Source organism: Varanus komodoensis, unplaced genomic scaffold, assembly GCF_004798865.1.
Source record: "Varanus komodoensis strain SLA01 unplaced genomic scaffold, ASM479886v1 scaffold1, whole genome shotgun sequence".
In the NCBI taxonomy this organism is placed as follows: Eukaryota; Metazoa; Chordata; class Lepidosauria; order Squamata; family Varanidae; genus Varanus; species Varanus komodoensis.
The window spans coordinates 2,798,729-2,821,194 of NW_025335268.1; the positions used below are offsets into that span (position 1 = coordinate 2,798,729).

General features: G+C 38.0%; 1 protein-coding gene across 12 annotated transcripts in view; it reads right to left on the minus strand.

The window, feature by feature from the left end:
* Positions 1-381: 381 nt before the first annotated feature.
* The window catches only part of ESRRG (estrogen related receptor gamma), a 637,351-nt gene continuing 615,266 nt past the window's right edge, over positions 382-22,466 (minus strand). For all 12 annotated transcript variants that reach the window (XM_044426675.1, XM_044425928.1, XM_044425845.1 and 9 more), the window contains 2 exons: positions 14,051-14,320; positions 382-4,166 (listed from right to left, as the gene is read on the minus strand). In XM_044426675.1, coding sequence (XP_044282610.1) covers positions 3,922-4,166; positions 14,051-14,320 — 515 coding nt within the window. In that variant the 3' untranslated portion in view covers positions 382-3,921. The remainder of the gene's footprint in view (positions 4,167-14,050; positions 14,321-22,466) is intronic.

Sequence of the window (22,466 nt, forward strand, 5' to 3'; positions counted from 1 at the left end):
GATTTAAGTTGATAAAGAAAGAAAAGAGTCAGTTTTAGAATGTATGAATATGAGTGGAGAACTTTACTTTTATGACAGAGAGGCAATGATTTTCAGTAACATGATTTGATGTGGAGATGTTTTAAGAGTAAAGAAGTGCTTGTCAGAATGAATTCTAATGTGTTAAGAGACACTCTGCATATTTAAGAGTATGTAAAATGTCTATAACACACCAAAATTCATTTTGACAAGTTTTTATATAGCATGTACCCATGCAGCAACATTAGCTTAAGGGTATAAAGCCTTATTCCTCTACTAAAGATGGTGCTTGGTGATTTAATTCCTCGATACAGAAAATAAAACAAAACAAAACAAAATCCACAACGCAAAAATTAAAAGCAATTAAAAGTGGAAGCTTGTTTAATATTGCTCTACCATCATCCTGAAAGGCATAATAATTTGAGTTACACATCTGAACTGATTGGAGTTACAGAACCATATCTCCTTTTTGCATTTAACAATATATACAATATAAAATAAATACATTTACACAAATGGACATTGGTTGGAGCACACAGTATGATACACATCACAAAAATATACAGTTGATTGCTTTACAGATGTGAAGCCCATCTACAGCTATAGACATGATTTTTTTTCATTTGTGTTTTTACTACTGGTTATTATGCAACTCCTGGATTATAATAAGCAGCTTAATTCAGTTTTCCCTCTCTTTTGCGATCTTTGCACAATAAGACTGCCATAAAGTGTTTTCCTAGGCAGGTAAACAGAGACGCTTAAATAATTAAAATACAATTACCAACACCCATTTTCTCTTCCATAAGAAAAATAGCAGTTTTAATTTTTTATATCTTTTTATGTTAGCATTTAAATGCAAAATAGTGGAATAAATACAACAATCTGATTTGATTGAAACAAATGTGTAACTTCCAGGAGTCACACAATCATATTGCTTTAAATAAGAAGAAAGGGAAAAAAAAAAGAGAAGGAAAAAAATTGCACAGGGTACAATCCATGAGAAGAGTCTTCTGCACATTGGACTGAATGGGGGAACCAAACAAAAATACAGAGGTCTTAACACTGTACCTTTTATGTCAATGGCATGTGCAGGAGAAGTTCTGCATGGATTTTATTCCCCTAAGAAAATTGTTATGCTAAAACATACACCTTTTGAAATCTTCCCCAATACTTCACATTAAATAAGTGGTTGTGAAAATTTCTTTCAGCAAGGTTTAAGATGAATGTTATTCTAATGCCTGTGCAGTGTATCTATGTTTCAGTTAACATTTGTACAGCCATGAGATATTTGTTCATTGCAGCTCTGAAAATTACTGAAATCCAACAGTAAAAATTGCACTGTGTTCCTTTTACACATTCCATCTTTCTTAAATCTTTGTATTTTTCTTTTCTGAGTGTGTTGATTGGCTATTGACCCTGGAAACCCAAGTTCTTCAATGTGATACAGCAAAAACAATATTTATATTAGATATTTATATATACATATATAGTATAGTTAACACTAGCAACTTAAACCCTGCACAAATTTTCTGGAAAATAATTATTCTGCACTCTTACATATATAAATAATTTTATAGAATCAGCACCATTTCCCCCCAGGAGTTGTAAGGTTTTGTCATTTTTCAAAAGGGACATGCCAATTTCCAAACTCCTATCACACTATTAATTTCAAGTTATTGGCCAACTGAATGAATTGCTAATGATGATTTATCTAGGATCACACGACAGTCACTTCTCTACTGAGAAAAACACAATCTACGAGAGAATCCCATATAGCTAATGAGAGATACACAGTATTCTAGCACAAGGTTGATGTAACATCAACCTGCTGTATTTCGCTTAAAGCACACAATTAGCATTAATTTTGGAAACGTGTCTGCATTAAAAAAATGGTTTTGCAACAACACTGAGCAAGTTAATAACAACATCTGAGATGATTGGATGAAAGCTATATTTACAGCATTTAAAAATTAGACGTATCTATAATCTTGAAATATTCAAAGTTTTATTTCTAAGCTATACATAGGTATTCTATAATAAACTGTTACAGAAATTATCCCTTGTTTTGAAAATATGATTTCAATGTGTATCTGTTCATAATGAGTACTTGGTTGGATTTTTCTTTTCAATTTCTTAATTATTACTAGGAAGAACCTTATTACCAGAAGGAATAGAATATACTACTGTAGTCTCCTGAGGAATTTTACATCCAATATTGTCTCTAATTCTACCCTGTGTCTATAAGCACACACCACAAGAATCCAAACACCACAAGAAGAACAAGACAACAGTCTTTGAATGCAACATAAAAAATTCCAAAAAGCACAGCAAACATGAAACATTGAAAAGCTGAACTACATTTCTTTTGTTTGTTAGGATTACAATTTTAATTACATTTGTGTACATACAATAAGGTTGTTCACATAGTACAGGGAGCAGCTACTAACACTGGTACATTGGTATAGCGTTTGATGGAGGTTACTGTTTATTGGTTATTTAGCGACTGTAGTTTTCTGGGGGCATCTAATTGGTTTATACATTAGATTACACCTCTTAACAGTCCTGAAACTGACCAACTTTCATGCTGTGACAACACCAGTTGAAAAGGCTGTTTGTTTAAAAATGGCAATCTACTCCAAATAAAGTTTTTCTAAATTAATAAATAATGTGTACAAGTGCTAAGTTCTTGAATTTGGTCAGAGGCTGACTATTCTGATATTTGAATTTGCCTTACTGGTAACTGGGGTGGGTGGGACTTTATTACATAGTCCACAATTTTTTAAATGGCAGGCTGTATCTTTACTTAACACAAGGTATCATGTAGCAATTGTATCTTGGCCACGGAGAAGCACTTACTAACTCCTTTTTAGATTTCTATTTGACATGGCATCTTAATATGTTAGACTACTCAGACATATTGTAGGTGTAATCTAATCCTTTGTTTCAGTGAACACTTAGGTATAAACTGGAACTCATGTGAAGAAACGGCATGTCTTAGACCAGACTAGCACACAACATAAATTGCATCCGTGATAATATGCACCTTCCCTTCAACTATTGCTCGAGTAAGATAAATTCCCACGTTAACAAATGGCTGAAAAGTGGTAAAGCTGGTAGAAAAAAATTTTCATTAGTAAGAAGAACAGAAACAATTGCTTAAAAAAATCTTCCATCAGGATTCATTTGTCCTTCATTAAATGTTCGTCATTGTTCAAGCCAGCACAAAAAAATGCAGTATTTATTTATCTTTCTTCTTTAGTATTGCATGAATGAATAAAGCTCAAACTATTCCCTGAAAAATTTACATCATAGCTAACCTAAGAAATATCTGGAAGACTTGAAAAAACAATTAAGGAATCAAATGGCTGTAACTGATCTAGATGGAAATGCAATGATAAGAAGCAGCCAATGCGTCGTCATCGAAGTCATCTAATTAGAGGCTGCTCTTGTGAAACCTAATACTGCATTCAGTCAGTTCATCGTGTTGTACTGTACTGCTAGTTACGGTGGTTCTCTTTTGATTCCTTTGTCATTGGGGTATTGTGGTTCATAATAAGTTCACTGGCATCCATATTACGGATTTCCATCCTTTGGCAGGCCTGGCTTCCATCTCTCTTCTATTAGAGACCTCTTTTCAAAATATTCAGCAGCAAAGGGGGAAAAATCACAAAGAAAAGAGAAATAAGAACAGTAAAAGAAGAGAGAAATGAAGAAGGAAAACTGTATCAGATAAGACACAGAATAAAAAGAGGTGCTGCTTCTCAGTCTTGCTGCTAAGTATCAGTGCAGTCATTTTAGTTTCCTTAATTTAACTGCTAAAGTTTCTTTGTCCTAGTTTTCCTGTTTATTTTCCCTTTCATTAAAATTTCAGCGTGCAGAACTGGAAGGCCCAGGATACTTTAGTCAGACCTTGGCTTCCAGCATTTCCAAAAAAAGTTTGTGCATGGGGACTTTGCCTTCCAGTTTGATGTTGTAGAAATGTTGCACAGCCTTAGTGGAGGTTTGCCTCAGCAGTGGCAGAGTCATGAGCATCTTGCCAGCCCGGCGTGGATCTTCCATATGCTGCCCAGCCTCATAATCCTGCAGTGCCTCATGTAAGACATCTTGGAGTTTCTGAACTGCTTCAACATCTTCTATGTGCATCGAATCTGCAAAACAAAAGGAGCAACAGCCGTTTTCAGTTTTCATGCCAGGAAGCAGGATTACAGTGCCAGCACTCTGGAGTGTAACTTGCACTGTGGTAAGAAAGAGCAAATAATAGTTGGTGGATTTGCATGAATTTACTCAGCATTTTCTGGACTCTCCTATGAGTAAGTGAGATAATTACCCACTTATAACCATATTGACCTTCTGGAATCTTTTTGGGTCTCTGATGTAATTATGAACATGTAATTGCTTCCTATAAGTGTGCCTGGTTTACATAAAGAAACAGGCACCAAACCTTGCATGAACATTTTCAAAATGTATTTCTCAAATATGCAGAAAGCTGAAAGCATTAGAGTGCACTAAAGCACTGATCATGAATGTGCAAAGAGAAGGTTTTCTAAAGTCCTGCATCTGCTTTACAGTTTCAGTAAGTTCAGAGAGTGGAGTTGACATAGTACTACTTTAATTTTGGAAACTAGCCACTCCATACCAGACGTGTGAGTTGCTTTCAGGATGTCTAAAGGTTCTCCAGATGCAGAGCTGAGGAACACTTTGGAGACCTAAGATCTCCAAGAACTTCTGCCAATCAGATGCTTGTGAGACAACAAGCAGCTGAGCTAAACAGAGCTAATGTAAGGCAGCTTCAAGGGAACACACAGTGGCCCCTCACTGGCCCATATGACTGCCAAGGCAACATGCACCATTTGCGTCTAGTGGCACGTAGATGGTGTTCCAGAAAGAACAACAAAATGCACTTTCATTTCCTAGGATTATTCCCAAATCCACTGTTATGCCCTATAGTGCTGAAGCAGGAACTCAGGAAATAGTGATCCACTTGGCATGCTCACTAATCAATTCTAGAATTTGTCTAGGACTGATTTTCCCTATAAAATGAGTACAGCAGGGGTCCAAACCTATAATCAGATTCTTGCACCATATAGTTTTAAATTGGAATAGTAGCTGGTGTAAGACAAGGAAGAATTAGGATTGGTTAGGATTGGGAGTTGAGAGGTCACTTTTTCTACCTGCACCATTTCCAGATTAAAATTCATACCTCCAATTTTGTTTGTTTTCCTGAAGGGAAAAATAGGCATGAGAATGCCATGGCTAAGGTAAGCAAAATTATAGATCAGCTTTCCTTGTACACAGAACAGCATTTACTACAGGAACACAGTTGCCCTATAATGGGTTAGACCATTTAGCCCAATATTGTCCATCTGAGTGGCCGGGAGTCTCAAGGCTTCAGTAAGGAATCATTCTAGTGTTGCTTAGAAGTTCAGGATCTTCTGCATGCAAAGTACCTGCTCTGCCACTGAGCTGTAAGCCTTCCCAGTGCCTCCCCATTTATTTTGTTGCATTAAACAAGCCAAGTTTGGTGAGGGGAACTTTGTGTCATTTTTATCCATGAGAAAATGACAAACCAGACCCTGCTTCTCCATATACACATCCATATATCGTATGCATCTAGGATGCTGTGGGGCAGGCCCACAATGGAGAACAACTAGGTTGCCAAGGGAGAGTTCTCTCTCCACAGGTTACCACAGGTCATGTTTGCTCACTCTCTTGAGGAAGCCTCTTGAACTTGGTTTTTTGTTTTGATTTTTTTGGATAACAAGCTGCTCTAGGGAGCAGGACCCACTCTTCTTAAAAAAGATAAAAGGCAAGACCATTGGTGTTCTTAAAGTAGTTATGTCTAAGATGCTGTTTTTAAGTGCCACTGTTTTAGTCTGATTTCTTATAGAAATCAACTCTGGACATATTTTGAATAAATCAATATTTGAAGAATATCTCCTGAAAGCAATTCTGGCAACAAAAAGGTTAATGACAAATAGGGTTTATTATTTACGAAATAAATGTGAAAACTGAAAAGAACGAAAAATGCTACCATTCCTGCTCTGAAAAATGTACTTAATTATGTACAAGTTTGGATCATTTAGCACATTTTATTGATCCTGATAATAGTTTGTCTGTTATTACACATAATGGATTCCTATGAGTATTCCACCCATTTAATAATTTTGAGTTACAGTGAACACACACCCTAAGAAGCATGTAGTTATATGATGAATACTCTGTAATGATTTAATATTAAAAGTAGTACAATTTCATACAGAAACCTAAAATAAATATACCAAAATAAGGACAGAACATTTCAAGGATTAGAAATGTATTGAACAAGGAGAAGTTGAGGGTAGGAATAAAATGAGTGTTGTTGCCAATAAAGGGAACTATTTTAAGACCCCCAATGAGGGGATCAAATCTATTTAATTTTTGATCTGGATCTGGAGTTTGGGATAGGCATTAATGTATCTAAGTCTGATGTTGACACCAAGCTATTCAGGTTGGTGGAAACCTAAGAAGACTATGGTGACTTTCAGCATCAGTATGGAATAATATGTGCTGAGGTTAGCTCATGGAAGACTGCAGCTTCACGTGGGAAAAATCAAGATAAGAAACTGACAAAATATGAGCTGGTTAGGAAACCTATGATCCCCCTCCCCCCCCAAATGATCAGGGATCTGCAGTGCACCCTGCCGTTTTCTCACGTCTACAATATCATTTTTTAAGTGAGGCAAACAGAACTGACCACAGTTCTGGTTGTTGCTGTTCCACAGATTTGTAAAGCAATTACAAGACTACAGAGATGGTCTATTAGTGACCCTCCAGATTTTTTGGCCTAAAAAAAATCAGTCCTAGCCAGCATAGCCAATTGTGACGGATCATAGGAGCTGTAGGCCAAAACTTCTGGTGGTTCACAGATAGGGCAGGTGTGGAAGAGCATTCTTCCACTCATATTCACCAGAAAGTGGAGTACACAGGCACACTTCCTCTGATCTGGAGGTAGCAAATGGCCATCAGGACTAGTAGCTACTGATGGCCTTCTTGTCCAGTGATTTGTCCAATCGCCTTTTAAAGCCATCCAAATAGGCAGCCATCACTACATCAAATTTGTGAGATCAAATTCCGTAATTTAACTATGCACTGTGTAAAAAAGTACTTCCTTTAATCTGCTCTGAATCTTTCACCAATCCACTTCATGGGATGACTCCAGATTCTAGTATTATGAGAAAGGGGGGGAAAAAGTCTCCCTGTCTACTTTCTCCACACCAGGAATGATACTGTACACGTCTATCCTGTCTCCTCTTACTTCTGAGCTAAACAGTTGCTCCCGCCACTTGATACTACAGCTCCATTTTCTGTACTTTTTCCCCATCTCTACAATATCCTTTCTTAGGTGCAGTGACCAGAACTGTATACAGTATTCTAAGTGCAGTCACACCATAGATTTGTGTAAGGTCAATATGATATTGGCAGTTTTATCCCTTTCCTAATTATGCTTAACATGGGCTTTGTCATTTTCACAACAGCAGTGCACTGGGTTGACATTTTCTTTGAGCTGTCCACCACCACCGGAAAATCTCTTTCCTGGGCAGTCACTCCTAGCTCAGATCCCATCAGTTTATACTTGAAGTCAGGATTTTTTTTTTTGCTCCAACATGCATTACTTTACAGCAGGAAATTATGTAAGTGCAGGTCATCAGTTAAAAACAAAACAGAACAAAACAAAACCCCTTGAATCTGGAGTCATCTACCACAATGGGAATTCCTTCAAAATTTTCCTCACCCACTTATCTTTATAGATTTTTGGAATTCTCAGCTACCTGGCATTGATGCTTTAGAAATACTCCATTGCTCCATTTTTATTTCCACATTTTTACAGAGCACTGTAAACATTAATAGAATACCTCAACTTGCAGTTCATTTATCTTTCCCTGACCCCCACTCTGCATCACTGATGTAACACATGCACACTAAAGCTGAAATCTTACACTCAGTTATACCCTGGAGTAAGTACCACTGAATGCCACAGGGCTTCTTTCTATGCAAGTAGTGGACTGAGTAACACTGTAAAAAAGCAGCCTTCAAGAGACAGTACACACAACTACATGGGGAGTATTTTTACAATGCATGTACCCTTGTAATTGGGGGAGCAGGGGGAACAAATATGCCAATGAACAGAACATACTAAATGCTGTGGCAAATGCTATACTCCTTTCAGCATGAGGGGCAAACTGGATTTCAGAAAAGCTCTCAGAGGCCAGTAGCAAGCATGTTCAAAGGCAAAATGGAATGGTGTCAAAATATATAAACCTCCGGCCTATTTTAATGCTCTAACCGCTAGTATCTAAGCCTTGAGGTATGTCACTCTTTTAGAATGGGGAAAAAAGCACACAAAAGTCAGGAAATCACTAAATGATTGGCACTTAGGGAAAAGGGGAGGGACCTAGGGAAGGATAATTTGAAGAATCTCAGAAAGCTGGATTAGGCCCTCACATGGATTTGGCCATGGCTTCTACAGTCTACAAAAGGTCTACAGAAATAAAATGTAGAAATATTATCCTGAAGTGGTATTCCATAAAAATGGCATGCAGAGCTGAAAGAGCTCTCTGCGCAACAAAAGTATGGAAACAGATAGTAAAACAGAACAAATCTGCTTCTATAATTTATGGATTTCTTTTATTTATTATATAGCTGCCTCACTTAAAAGTAAATCTCATTGAGCTTAAGGAATTACTCTCAGGTAAGAAGGTACCAGCATATACCTGAAAATAATATACAAAACAATAAACACTACTAAAGTTAAACCACAATAAAAGCATGGATTAAAAGCTGAGACATACATGTATGTTATATAAGAGGGCTAGGTGAATAAAAACCCTAGCAACAGAAAGGCTATAAATATGGCACCAAACAAACGTTTGGGAAGGTTTCATGTGCTTTTGTGATTAGCCTTAGCACAGAGCATTTGAACCAACACAAGTTTCTTCCACTGATTAAAGTATGCTTGTACATTTTTGTCAAAACTACATTTTTTTATGTGTATACTTTTTTGTTGTGCTCTCTTCTGATAATTGTACTGCAAGCTCAGAAATTCAAATTTGGTTTCAGATTGCATTTGTGTCTTTGAGTCTATACTTTGAATATATAAAATAATAAAATACTGGAAAAACTCTGGTCAAACGTTCTGCATTTCTCATATATCCCAAACAATGTGTTACTCTTGCTGAGTTGCAGGAGTCATATGTATGAGAAATAGGATGCTTCCAAATGAAAGGCATTATATGACCATTCTTTTTCCCCCTAAGGATTTTTATTGTTAAAGAAAAAAGACAGAGAAGCAATATGAAAACAGGTGAGTGTCACAAGTAGAAGATGACATTGCTTGTACCCCTTGTCAACATCTGTAAATGAGGCATACATTGCACTCAAAGACCTGGTGATGACATTTATGGCCCTAAATCATGCAGATGCAGGGTTACTGAGGGATTTTCCTTAACCATACTAATCTTCCCATTTCCTTCTCTGTGTCACACTCCTATCTAGTGTGCCAGACACAGCAGACAATGATGAAATGGGCAGGGCCTTTTCAGTGACTGCACCAATATCACAGAATATCTGAACTGCAAGAAGTGAAGCTGCCCTGCTTTGTCTGTTCTTCATTGGTTGGCAAGACCTGCTCATTCCTTTTGTCCTGTAAGTGTTTGCATGCTAAGTGTTTGTTTATCTATAGTCTCTGAATAATATGGTCTTTAAAATACCAGGATCTGTGTCAGTATTCTTATCTATAGCTTATAAAATTATTACATGACACAAGAGAAGTCCTATCTTTGGATGATATGCATACTTGCAAGAGTATTGCCACCCAATGCATAAAAAGACTCCAAGCTGTACAGCAGCAAGGCATTACTGTCAATATCTTCCATACGAGTAGAGCTAAAGGGGGAAGGTAGTCATGGACTGGGCTACCCAGGCACGGGAATCCCTTGGTAGTTCACCAGAAGACGAAGCTGCTGCCCCAGGGTCTGCTACATTGGATGCTACCAATGCAATTGGTCAGAAGGATTTCGTCAGCTTGCTAACTCAGTGGCTGGTAAAATAAAAAGCCAATAGAGGCTCACCTCTCCCTATAGCACCCGGACTGGCAAGTCTCTTCACTTTGACCAATCTTGTTCTAGAGACAGTCAGCTATCAGATGTTATATACTGCTTTCACATCTGCCTATTCCATGCATTTTTACTTCAGTTCTTTCAGGATACCTATTCAGTACTGACCAGTCTTATAACCAATGCCCTCTGTCCTACCATGTCTTCAGGCCGCCACCCCAACAGAAAGTACTGAATCTTTAGGTTAATCTTTTCCCCACTTTATGCCTGCCAGGTTAATCCACTTGAAATGTGTCAGCTTTTCCTAAACACTGTCTTTATATGAACTCTACAATTCTTCTTTTTAGTGGTACAGTGAGCAGCTTTTTAAAAGGCTTCAATCAACAAAAGAAAGTAGATCGGGTATGCAAAATGAATTTGAAATTTGCTGGCACTTGAACTGATTGGGAATGCAAAGCCTTTTTAAAAGCCTCTGTCCTGAAAGTATGAACTACTGGTGCTTGATGAAATAATTAAAAATAAGCCAACCAACCTGTGAACCTACATCCTTCCATTTGGCGTTTCCCAATCAATACATGGGAGCACTTAGTAAGAGTATGAAGAGAAGGAAAGAACACCTTTTATTTTGCTGCAAACAGTTTACTTGCTTGTATGCCTGGAGTAATCGGAACATGCACACACTGGAAAATATCAAAAGCATTTTCTTCTACATGAGTAAAGAAAGCACTCATTGATGTCAACTGTTTCTTATTACATAGGTGAAGATTTGGATTTCTCCCTCCCACTGCCAGGTTTTGTTTTGTGTTTTATTTCTTAATAGCCAATCAGGGTTCCTATATAAAGAGTGGAAGTAAACAGCCAGTATGTTGGGTTAAGTAAACCCATTGATTATGGCTGTTACCAAAGGTGTTGGATGCAATCAGGTCATTGTTTTGCTAATGACTCTTCTTTAATTATGGGTAGAACTAACTGCACTAACCAGAATGGAGAACATTTTGGTCAGTTACTCTCTTTACCCTAATTTTTCCCATGAGAACCTGTATAATTATATTACAATAATTATAATCATGATTACCTTAATTTAAAAGAAATGTCTAAGGGATGTACAAAACTATACAGTGGAAAACCATAATAAAATAATGTTATTTTATTATTTTCTACTGAAAACAACAGTATATTCCTGGGAACACTTGCTGGAACAAGAATGTTTTCAGCAGGTGGCACATCCCCCAACAGTTGGTGCCTGCCTAATTTGTACTGGCAGGGTCCTTGTATACCACCCAGAGCTCTCTGGAGGCAGTGTGGGATAGAATGCAACAAATAATATGCAGTTGGAAATGGTTACATTAGATCAGCCTTTCTTAACCAGGGTTCTCCCTGGGGCTCATGAAAGTTTGCTGGAGGTTCTGCAAGATAATGTAAAAATAAACATTGTGTTTTCACATTCATGTGTGTGTGTTTATAATACAAACACATGCATGAGTTATTTGATCATTTCAATAATAGCATAATGATGATTAATGTTTAAATTAATTGGAAACAAGTGCACCAAAACTGAAATAAATAGAGCATTGTTACTACTGTTACGCAGGAGCTCCCTGAGACATGAAAATTACTTCAAGGATTCCTCCAAAATAAAAAGGTTGGGAAAAGCTGCATTAGATCAGATGATATTTAAGACATATTTGCATATTAGACAAAGAAATGTGAGTTTCTACCACTACCTGAATCCATTGTTTAGCTAGGTTGTATTCTCAATGCAGGCTACATTCCTGAAGAGTTGGAAGAGACTGAGAAAGAGCCCAAATACATCTTTTTAGTTTCATGACCATTGCATTTCAGTGGGAACCCTACAGAGGCTGTTCAGGCTGGTGTGAGCTACAGTAGCTTTTCATACTACCCAATTTTCATCACCCATCAAAGCTGGAGATGTCTGTGAAAACTGGGGATTAGGAAAGAAGACCCCGTTAGAACACACCTGGATGTCCTTCCTCTCCTGACCTAAACTGCTTTTTCGCTGTACAGATCGGTCTTCTTTCTCAGTCCTCTTTCGTCTTATTTCAAACCATTATGAACTGGAGTTTTAAAACTAATAATATTCCATTCATATTAATGTACACAGCTCCTTTATGCATGGTGGAAAATGGAGGGAATGAGGGAGGGAGGTTACTGTTAAATCAGTTCACCGATTTAGAGCATAAAAGAGCATTAATTATTATTGAATCAAGCCAGATGTTTATGCTAAGCTGATAATTTCAATGAATGTCATATTAAATCTCTGCAGGTCAGACAGAAATGCTGTCTCAATCACCTCCAAATATGCAGAGGTTAGATGACTTTGAAAATATCCCAAAATTAATATTTCCATAGAAGCTGTACCTGGTTTCTGTGCCCATAATTTTTATCAGGAGTCATCAGAGATGGCAACAACAATATGGATACCATATGATGGTTCTTAGAGAAAGTAAACTTATTTCTCATGTAAATATGATGGGATTTGAGACAATAACTAGAATTAGAATATGTATTATAACAAAACTGGTGTATACTTCTATCAATGGAAGAAAACATTGAGTATAATATTTTGGGTTTGCATTTTATGTGGGGTGTCCTGGAATGTAAATCCCAATTAAAAATGTAAAATGCTAGATCCCATTATGAAGACAAATAGGAAAGTACAACTTCATTGTTGAAAACAATTTTCCTCCTATCAATCTGAGGATTCATGCATCGATACTGTAGATGAACTGTTAATTACAAAATCAATTAAAAATTATTTCTAAAAACAGTCATGCATCTTGGATCTCGGGGGGGCAATTTGGGCAGAAGGTCTCATCTCACTAGGACCGCGCCAAATCACAAGTCGTCATCCACAAGTAAGCAAAAGCAATCTGGTTTTTCATTTTTCAGCGCGGCTGAGCCCAGCCTGAGATTGATCGTCACATATGGCCCCAGAAAACAAACTGTCAATACCTTGAATGCTGCAGAATTTGAACAAATAGCCGTCCGCCCATTCAAGCCACTCATTGCATCCCATTTAACAGATTTTATTGACAGTTTCCTTCTTGTAATTAAAGGGAAAACTACTGGCCAGCAACCAAGATAAAGTTCAAAGATAGGGTCAAAACAAAAGCAGATGGAGGGGCACGGTGTGACTGTCAATGGTACATAGCATCAGAGCATGTTATTGACACACAGGTATCTAATGATCGGCACGTCATTAAAGAGGGATCTATCATGAACTTTATGCAAATGCTAAAAGGGACTTAAGACCACAATAAAGCATTAGGGAGGCACAAAAGCAAAAACAACAAAGAACAAACGATTTTTTTTACTTATCAGACACTGGCTCACTGCTTCAGCACTTTTAAGTTCAAATGCAGAGAAGAGGCCTGCCTTGATTTCTTAACCCCTTCTGAACAAGATAGATCTGTCAGTTAAACAGCTACCATAAAAATCAAATTTGTATGGCAAAGAAGAGTTCCTGTAAGATTAAACAGTGATTTGCTCTCTTCTCTGATAAAACCTGAGTTCACCTTACTTATTGAGTTCACTGTGTTTAGTAGCTGGATTGAAGAAGATCATATATTACATTTAGTCATGGGCCTATCCATTCTATTGGGTTTTAGTGAACTGATTAGACTTATCTGGATTATGAAATGGATTTAAGCAGAACAACATTTATGTTTATTGAAAAGGATCTTCGCTTTTAATAGCTTCCAAATTTTCTGGCATCTTTTAACAAAATTAGAAACCCTGTGTAACAAATCCTTATAATCACAGATCCTCCCTTAATTTGAACTTGTTTCTAGCCATTCGGCATCATCCTGTAGCAGTACGATTAAGAAATACTTATTCCTGCTGTCATGTTTAGAAATTGTCATGCAGAAGGTATTAGAGGAGTGGGGGAATGACATGAGCTCTCATGCCAATCTGCCAACCTGAATTAGCAAGTGCGATAGCTTTGAGGGTGACAAACTCTTCTTTCTCCAGCTTCATGCTCTTGTATTTTTTGACCAGTTGTAGGATTGCATTATTGAGGTCAAGAAGGCCTGCTAATTTAGACTGATCTTCATCCATGATATAGTCTTCAGCATAGACAAGCTCATCCTCAAAGGAAAGTGATCGGTATACAACGCCCAGAATCAAAATCTCCATCCAAGCACTCTGCAGAAGGCTCATCTGGTCGGCAAGCGATAAAGTGGAAAATCCTAAACCAGGAAGGAAAGTACACAGAAACATAATTAAAATGGTCTTAGGCCATTGTAATTCTGCATTATACCGATACTTTTGTGCTTGTTATTATTACGTAAGTTATAATTCTGTATCTATGGATTCCATCCTGCCTGATCTCCAAGATCAATCAACAAAAATAATTATAATAAAAGTCTCATCAAGTAAACTTGAATCAGTGTGCCTTTAATCTTGGGGTCATTTTAAATTTCTGAGGGCCTTTTGTTGCAACCTGAATCTTCAGCATTATACCTTTTCAGTATTCAGAAATAGGTCTTTTCAAATATATTCTAAACATTGATTACTCTGAGGCTCTGATTTGATAAATAATATTAAAATTATTTGGGTCAAATGGCTTTCTGAGAACACAGAAATCCTAAACACATTTATCTGAGAGTAAACCCTACTGAGCTCAGTTACTTATAAGTAGACATATGGGATTGAAGTGTGATGATGTGAGAGTTCCACTTTGAGGTGAGTGTGTGTGTATGTGTGTAACAAAAAAGAAAAAAATATGTTGGGGGGGGGGTTGATACCTTAATAGAATTAAGCAGATAACAGCAACAACAAAAGTGCTTTCTGAACTTCAACCTCAGAAAGACCTACCCTCTTCAGAAAAGATGCTAATTTACTTCTGTAATAGCTTTTGCCTCTACCACACTGCTGAAATAATAGGATGGCACATTAAAGTGCCAAGTGAATAGTAATCACACCATCATTTTTGAGAGAGAGTGAAAATTTAATAATGCTTCTTAATGAATTTAAGTTGGGCTTTTGTTTTACTCTAGCTCCCCCTCCCTTTTTCTTCCTAATAGGATCACTAAGGGCAAACATCTTTCCTGTCATACCTTTTCAGGCTTCTGTTTACAGTAGCTTTTTATTTATTATCTCCAACTGCTAATATCCTATGAATCACATAAGGTGCCAGTGAAGAAGCGATTTCCTGGCCTGTTGGTGAAATGTAGCAGTTTGCCAGTTGGCACCAGCAACTACCAAGTACTTAATAAAATCATCAAAGGGGATTAGTCAAGCTTTTCTTAAGGGGGTCTTAAGACATGTCTAAAGCTTTCAGTTGGTTGTTTATGGAGCTGCTTACATGTGGCTTTGACAAGGATCCTGCAGAAAGAACAGTCTGTTTTGGTTGCTCATTTATCTTTAAACACATTGCCCTCCTCATTTAAATATCCTTCCTTACAATAGAAGCGGTGTCTATACGTTATGATGGGAAACAAAAGGGGCAAAGGAAATACCCACAGGCATCAATTTAGATTCAGACCACTGCATCATTCTGAAACAAGCATAGTAAAATAAAAATAAACAAACAGAGAGGGGGAAATCATTCAAAGTCGGGAAGCATATATTAGAAGTGAAATGCTTAAGTGGACACTGTCTCTGTATTGCCACTTTGTGCCTTATGATAAAAGGACATTTGCAGTGCCATTGAAACAAGATCAACATCGTCACACAGGTCTAGAAAAGGCCTTTGAAGGATGAAAATGGACAGCACCATACTTCTTATCGGAAATGGAAAGAAACGAAACAGAAGTAATAATTTGAAAGGGTCAAAAGAGGAATGCATATTTTCAATTAGCTCCAGCATCTCTGTCCTTCTCCTCTCTCTCAAGAACCAGTTTTTCTACTGCAGCAGATGGACAGAGAGCATAGCCTGCAGCACTGTCCTGTGACAGCCCCTCCCTCCCTCCCTCCCTCCCAGACACCGCTGTTAGTAAATAGATTTACACATTCTCCAATCTCCACACATCTTTCTGCCGAATAATTAAAAGCAGGATGATTAGTTTATTGAGTGGAAGGAGGAACTTTTTTATTGAGGTCCATCCATGATTTTTATCAGGGCCAGCACTTTTACGGTTGTCATGAGGGTGCAGGCATCCAATTTTTCTTATCTGCCTGATTAATACAAACGCTGTTTCAGGACGCATTAATTAACAGATACAAATCTACGTTCTCATGGAAGGATCAATACAGAGAAGAAAAGAGGCATCAATGTGAATTTAGTGCTGATGATGGAGAAGGCACTCTATTGACATTTACGTGCACGGAAACTTTAAAGTTGCAGTAGAGCCTTTTGTCCCTACGATTTACAAAGTAACAATTTTTTTAGCTATAACAATGTTTCACACACTTCTGAGGCATTTAATTAAGCAAAAGGCAATAAAATCCCTTTTGATCACAAAAGAAGTTTTAATTTCAATCATTTTTCTTTCTATGCTCCCCCCATCTGCCCCCTGCTTTGGGAAGCACCTAAGGTCCTGCTTTTTATTTATGAACTAACTTCTGTGTGCAGTTTTCTGTTTAAAATATATATCAATTACAGTATGCTTTTCTAACATAATCAGAGTAGCAGACAATTAAAGGATATCTCCAAAAGCAGGGGGAAGTCCTGAAATGCATTTGTAAGGGATGATGTTTGGTCAGATTTTACAAAAGTGCAAATTATTTCTCAGTTCTATAGCACATTCTTTGTAACAAAAATGTGATTCTATAGTTTTAGACAGGAGGGCTTCATTTTGCGGGGAGGGCAGGCACTTTGTTCTGATTATGAAGTTACTTAGGCAAAATATAAATGGACTTTAAGAACTTATTTTCCTTAACGGAAAAATGCATTTGCAGGACACACTAATACACTGTAGAAGGCTGAATTCAGTAGTTTTACGCCCGAATTTGGTCAAGTTCTCTGAGTCCTTTAACACAATTGTGCTTCCCTTTGTTCCTGGAAATGCATCATGAAGTCTTTAGTGAAGGTAGTGAGGACAGAAGTACTAATTTAGCAAGTTTATAATGTGTGTGAATATAAATAAACCAGGGCTATATTCATACTTGATTATTAACTTCCAAAATCATAAAACTGGGCTGGCTAAAGAATTTCAAGAGTTCAAATATCCACAAAGAATGTCTATGCATATGACTAGGAATTATCAAATGTAAGTGATCATTCCAAAATGCTAAGCTTTCTTGAAAAATACTAACCACTATAATAAACCACTGCATAATTCGTCATACCAGCATTAAAAAGAACATCCTTATCTTTGAATTTGTGACAAGTGATTTTTTCTCTGTATGAAATGAAATCACCAAACTGCCTATAAACAGATTTCCTGCTATCTCGACTAGTTAACATTTTCCAGCTCCTTGCCCCTGAGCTGTTCCCCAAGATGTAGAAGATGCTGATTTGCCATTACGCTCCTGAACTTCATGTTCTATCTTAAACAGCACCTTAATCCCCAGCATTTGACAGACCATAGTTTTAAATGTTCAACAATATCATCGCTTTTAAAAATATGCTTCAATATACTGCAGTGCATCAGCCCCCACCCCGCAACCAGTGCAGACCAATTCTATGTATGCTGGTGACAACTTTGATCTCTCTTTGTCTCCCACTGCATGTCAATGCCATTTAATGTATCCCAGGCATTTTGCTAGCAGAATGACTCTGTACCTTGACCTGCAGTTAAATAGCATGTTTATCTGCGAGACAGTGTGCTCCAAATAAACCAGATGACAGTTTGGAATAACGTCATTTGGAAGGATTGAAAAGCTTCTCAAGAGTCAGGTACCCTGGAGGTAATAGGCTTGAAGGAAGCATGTTCTGTGCCAACCCTTCTGCCATCTTCTACTTGAAGCTCATGTACTTGACAATGATGCCATGGGCACTTGTCAAGAGACTCCCCCTGCCCCCTCTTTCTTTCTTTCTTTCTTTCTTTCTTTCTTTCTTTCTTTCTTTCTCTTGGCCTGGGAAACTGATGCACTTTGCAGTCAACTTACAAAAAAGGCTAAGCATTTGAAAGTGTGAAGGGCAAAAAATATCTGACGGCTAGTCTTCAAAAATACACTTTCATTTCACAAAGCATAAATGTTTGTTTCCCAAGTCCAGGGTTGACAGAAATAGGCTGCAGTGCAGGCATAAGAACTTAACCCCTGCCAGGCATCTCTTCTGTACCATTTTTGCGTCGCTGAGTGTGAGGCTTTGTTAATCTACATAGTTTCTCATAAATAGCCATAAACAATGGCCCTGATTTGCTAGCAACTTCTCTTCTCTCTCTGCGACTCCTCCACCCACCAATTTTTTCTTCCTATGTACAGTGCAATGTCTCATTCACTATAAATAGAGGCTTTTCAACAAACTGCACCTTACACTCCAATCGTAATTATATCCTAATGACTCAACTGATATCACTAACTATGCATGGAGAGGAAGCTGATTGGGCAACTTAACAGTTGCTTGATTCCCCCCCCCCCCCCCCCGTGCCATCCCTTTTCACATGTCCACAAAACTAACACTTGGAGAAAGTGAGAAATAAATGGGCAACAAAGCCCTGGGCATTTTGCTGCCAACTAAAACCTCTGCAACATTCTTTCCTGTGAAATTCATTTCTCAACTGCACTCTACATGTGTATGTGGAAATATTCCACAACAGGCGATTTAAACCACTTGTACATAACACACATCCCCATTATAAGCACCTAAATCATTCATGTATCCAAATATACACTGTTTGTTTTGGAGGACTTCATAGAATCTGCAGGCACATCTGCCACTTATCCACAGTGCTCTTGGTATGCCATTTTGTCATATGGCTACAAGGTAGCTAGCAAAATGTTATGTTGTCAGGCTCTAGGAAGGGATGCCAGCTGTAGCTTTATACTACTTCTTCTACCCCAGTTCCTTCTTGAACACATGTTCATACTTATGGCACCTTATGAATTAAAGCGCTTCAAGATATCTTAACCATAGCATCCTTAGCTGTTTAAAATTCAAGCCTGTGGCTTCCTTAATGGAGGCAATCCATCTCTACTTTGGTCTTTCTTTTCTTCTTCTGCCCTCTGCTTGCCCTAGAATGACTGTCTCCTCCAGTGAGACTTTCCTTCTCAAGATGTGTCCAAATTATAACAACCTCAGTTGTGTCATTTTTTGCTTTTAGGGAAAGTTCTGGCCTGATTTTGATCCAGAACACACTTGTTTATCTTTCTGTCAATCCAGGGTATTCACAAAGTTCTCCTCCAAATGCATCAATGTTCTTTCAGCCTTGAAAGAACATACCCATCTACAGTGATTGGGAATACAATGGTGTGAATGCTCGTGGTCTTGGCCTCCAAGAGGAATATCCACACATTATCACTTCTGCTTCCTTCATTGCTGCCTTTCCAACCTTGAGGCTTCTTTGAACCTCTTGGAAGAGGTCTCCTTTCAATTTGATGACTGAGCCAAGGTTCATGTGTGTACAAGTTTATATTGCATTGTGAGCACCAAGTATTCCTCAAAGCATAGAACAGAAAGGGAAAACTCCTACATATGGAGAAATTGGTGGTGTATTGCAGTTCTTGGACCATGATATATGGCTGATATGTGCATGTTCTTCTATTAATTACTGAAGTTTCAGATGATGATTTGCATGTGTAAAGGGAGGAACCACCATAGAAATTTCATATAATCTCAAACACAATGCTTTCAAATGATGCAAAGTCTCATATTTACCTGCCAGTCATCAGATGCACAGTAATCAAGTGATGATGTATATGCATGTGTGAAATTAGCTTTCATGAATTCAACCAAGCATACAACATTGGTGCTATCAACAGATTTCTAAAATTATGTCTGTAGTTCAATTTGTAAATCAGAGTCAGTATTTAAGAATGATATTAGTAAAGTAACATATCCATTATTTTACAGTTAACATTTCTTTAGTTGATGAATCCTGTAGCTGAAAGGAACCTTGGCAGGCACAGTTTATCAGGGCTGGCTCCACCTTTAGACAGAGTAAAGCATTCAGCAGATGCTGGAAAGGGTTTTGTACTGCACAAAGAAAAGCAGGTAGAGTTGAAGGATGGTGTCATGTGACCTGCTCTGCATCTCATAAACTAACCAGCTGCCTTATGCGTAGTAGCAGTTATGGTCCTATCACCAGTGCTGAAAAAAGATTCAATTGCTAGTCAAGTCAGGTCTTGTACATGGAATGGGAAAGGGTGCTGTTCTTCACCTGAGGTAACAAATGTCTTTTGCTTCTTATTTATTGTACAGGCATCTGAAAAATTACACCTAATAAACCCTTATCTTCTATGCAACTATTAAAGGTTCAAGAGCTAAATCATTCTTGGTTTATGTCCACAGCTGGACTTTCGGAGGTGTTCATTTGGGAAAACATCTTAAGCAGCATGATCATCTTTTTATGGAACACTCAATGTTATAGGTGAACCAAGCATCCATTCCTTGGGTGTTGTACATAAACCCAGTATCCATAGCTTTTTCATGTCTCCTGTCTTTCAGGTTAGGGCTGGCCAAATATATATTTTGCTGCCTCAGCTGAATGATAAGATTACACGTAGATCCTTCACTACTCATGAGTCAGCAGGCAAGCTTAGGGGTATAGGGCAGGCACATATGGGTTTATTCTCCAACACCTCAAGACTGTTTCCTGGCTCCAAGTATACGTTGAATGAAACGGCCAAGTCACTCTGCCTATTGGAAGGACCAGCCTTGCCTAGAGGAGCATGTACACCAGAGCTCAGCATAACCAAGTGATGAAGCAATCTGGCCTCCAAACTAAGCATGGTCTCAATAGGCCTGCAGTCAGGACTCTGTTAGGGCCACATATGACATGAAAGCACAGAACAAAAATATGACCTGCATGAAATCAAAGAGATTTGGCTGGATTACAGATTCAGATTAGTTCTGGTCACTATCTCATCTCTCTGCATCCACTCTCTCTCTGAAAACAATACAATCATGAAGTGGCAAGCTGTACTTGACTGCAGAATGATCTAGAGCAAACATCTGGCCCATGGTCCACTGATGGGAGCTGAGTACTGAGAACATCTGTTGGCCACAATTTTATCACCTGTGTTTTGGACTATACAATAAGCAAACCGTCACACTGTGACCTGCAGAAGCTAGCTACTAAGGAGGTGGGATAAGCTGTCAGTTTAATTTGTTTATTTACACCATTTCTATTCTGCATCTTTGCCTCAAGTGGTTAAAATTGCCTATAACTAAAGAATATAAAATTCAAACTAATTTCCAAAAAATCTGCACAAAATAAAAGCTATGAGACTCCAGCAGCAAAACACAGAACCTTGGACCTGCCCAAAAGTTCAATACTTACCTACTTTTAAAATCTGAAAAAGTGGAGGGGGGTGTTGGTGTTTTGTTTTGCTTTGCTTCATTTTGGCCTTGTGTGGCCAAATGGCTTATCAATGTCAATGACAATGGCTTATCTGGTAAATGTATTCTAAAAGAGGGAGCAACCAGTGAAGACACTCTCCCATAACACCTCAGAAAAAGCCCCAAATAGTCATTTCAGTCAATGATCAGGTCGTTATAGGATGAAGCTATCCAAAAGATATTTGAGTCCTAAACCATGTGCTAAACTTAAAGGATACAGCCAGCACTTTGAATTCAGCTCAGAAACACAATGGTAACTAATGAAGAAGTGAAATCGTATTGCCTGGCCCTTGTTTGTACTCTGACAGCATGCTGGATCAGTTGCATTTTTCAAATTGTCTTTAAAGGTAGTCCCATATACAACATATTACAATAATTACCAGAAGATTCCAAAGCATGTGGCCTGTGTGTTCAGGTGGGTTCAGCATTAGGGCAAAGATGAAGAACACAAGGCTCACAGGTCAAATACAACTTCTGGGAGGCCCCATCCAGTTCTCCAGTATCTGGAAGCAGTCCTGGACTTCTAATCCACTGTACCAGAATTGAGCAATACTGAATTTATGGTTTATTTATTAAAAATACTTCTAGGCCAACTTTCAGGGCAGAAGCTCTCCTGAACTTGGCTTTTATCATCAAATTTCATGCAATTAAAAACAGTTACAATATTTAGACAGCAAACATTCATAAAGCAACAGACACCAGCAATAAAACGGTATGAAACTTCTATAGCATAATCACAACCAGTATGCAGAACAGTTCACTGAAACATAATCTGGGGAAGACCCGAGTTAACTAGTAGGTTTTCATAGCCTTCTTAATGACCTATAATAAGGGGCCTCATGGAACCGCAATGGCAAGACATTCCGGTGTAAGGTCACTGTGCAAAAGGCCTTCTTTCCTGTATTGGTCCAGTTAACTGTTCTCATAGGGGGAAAAGTGGGAAGGGG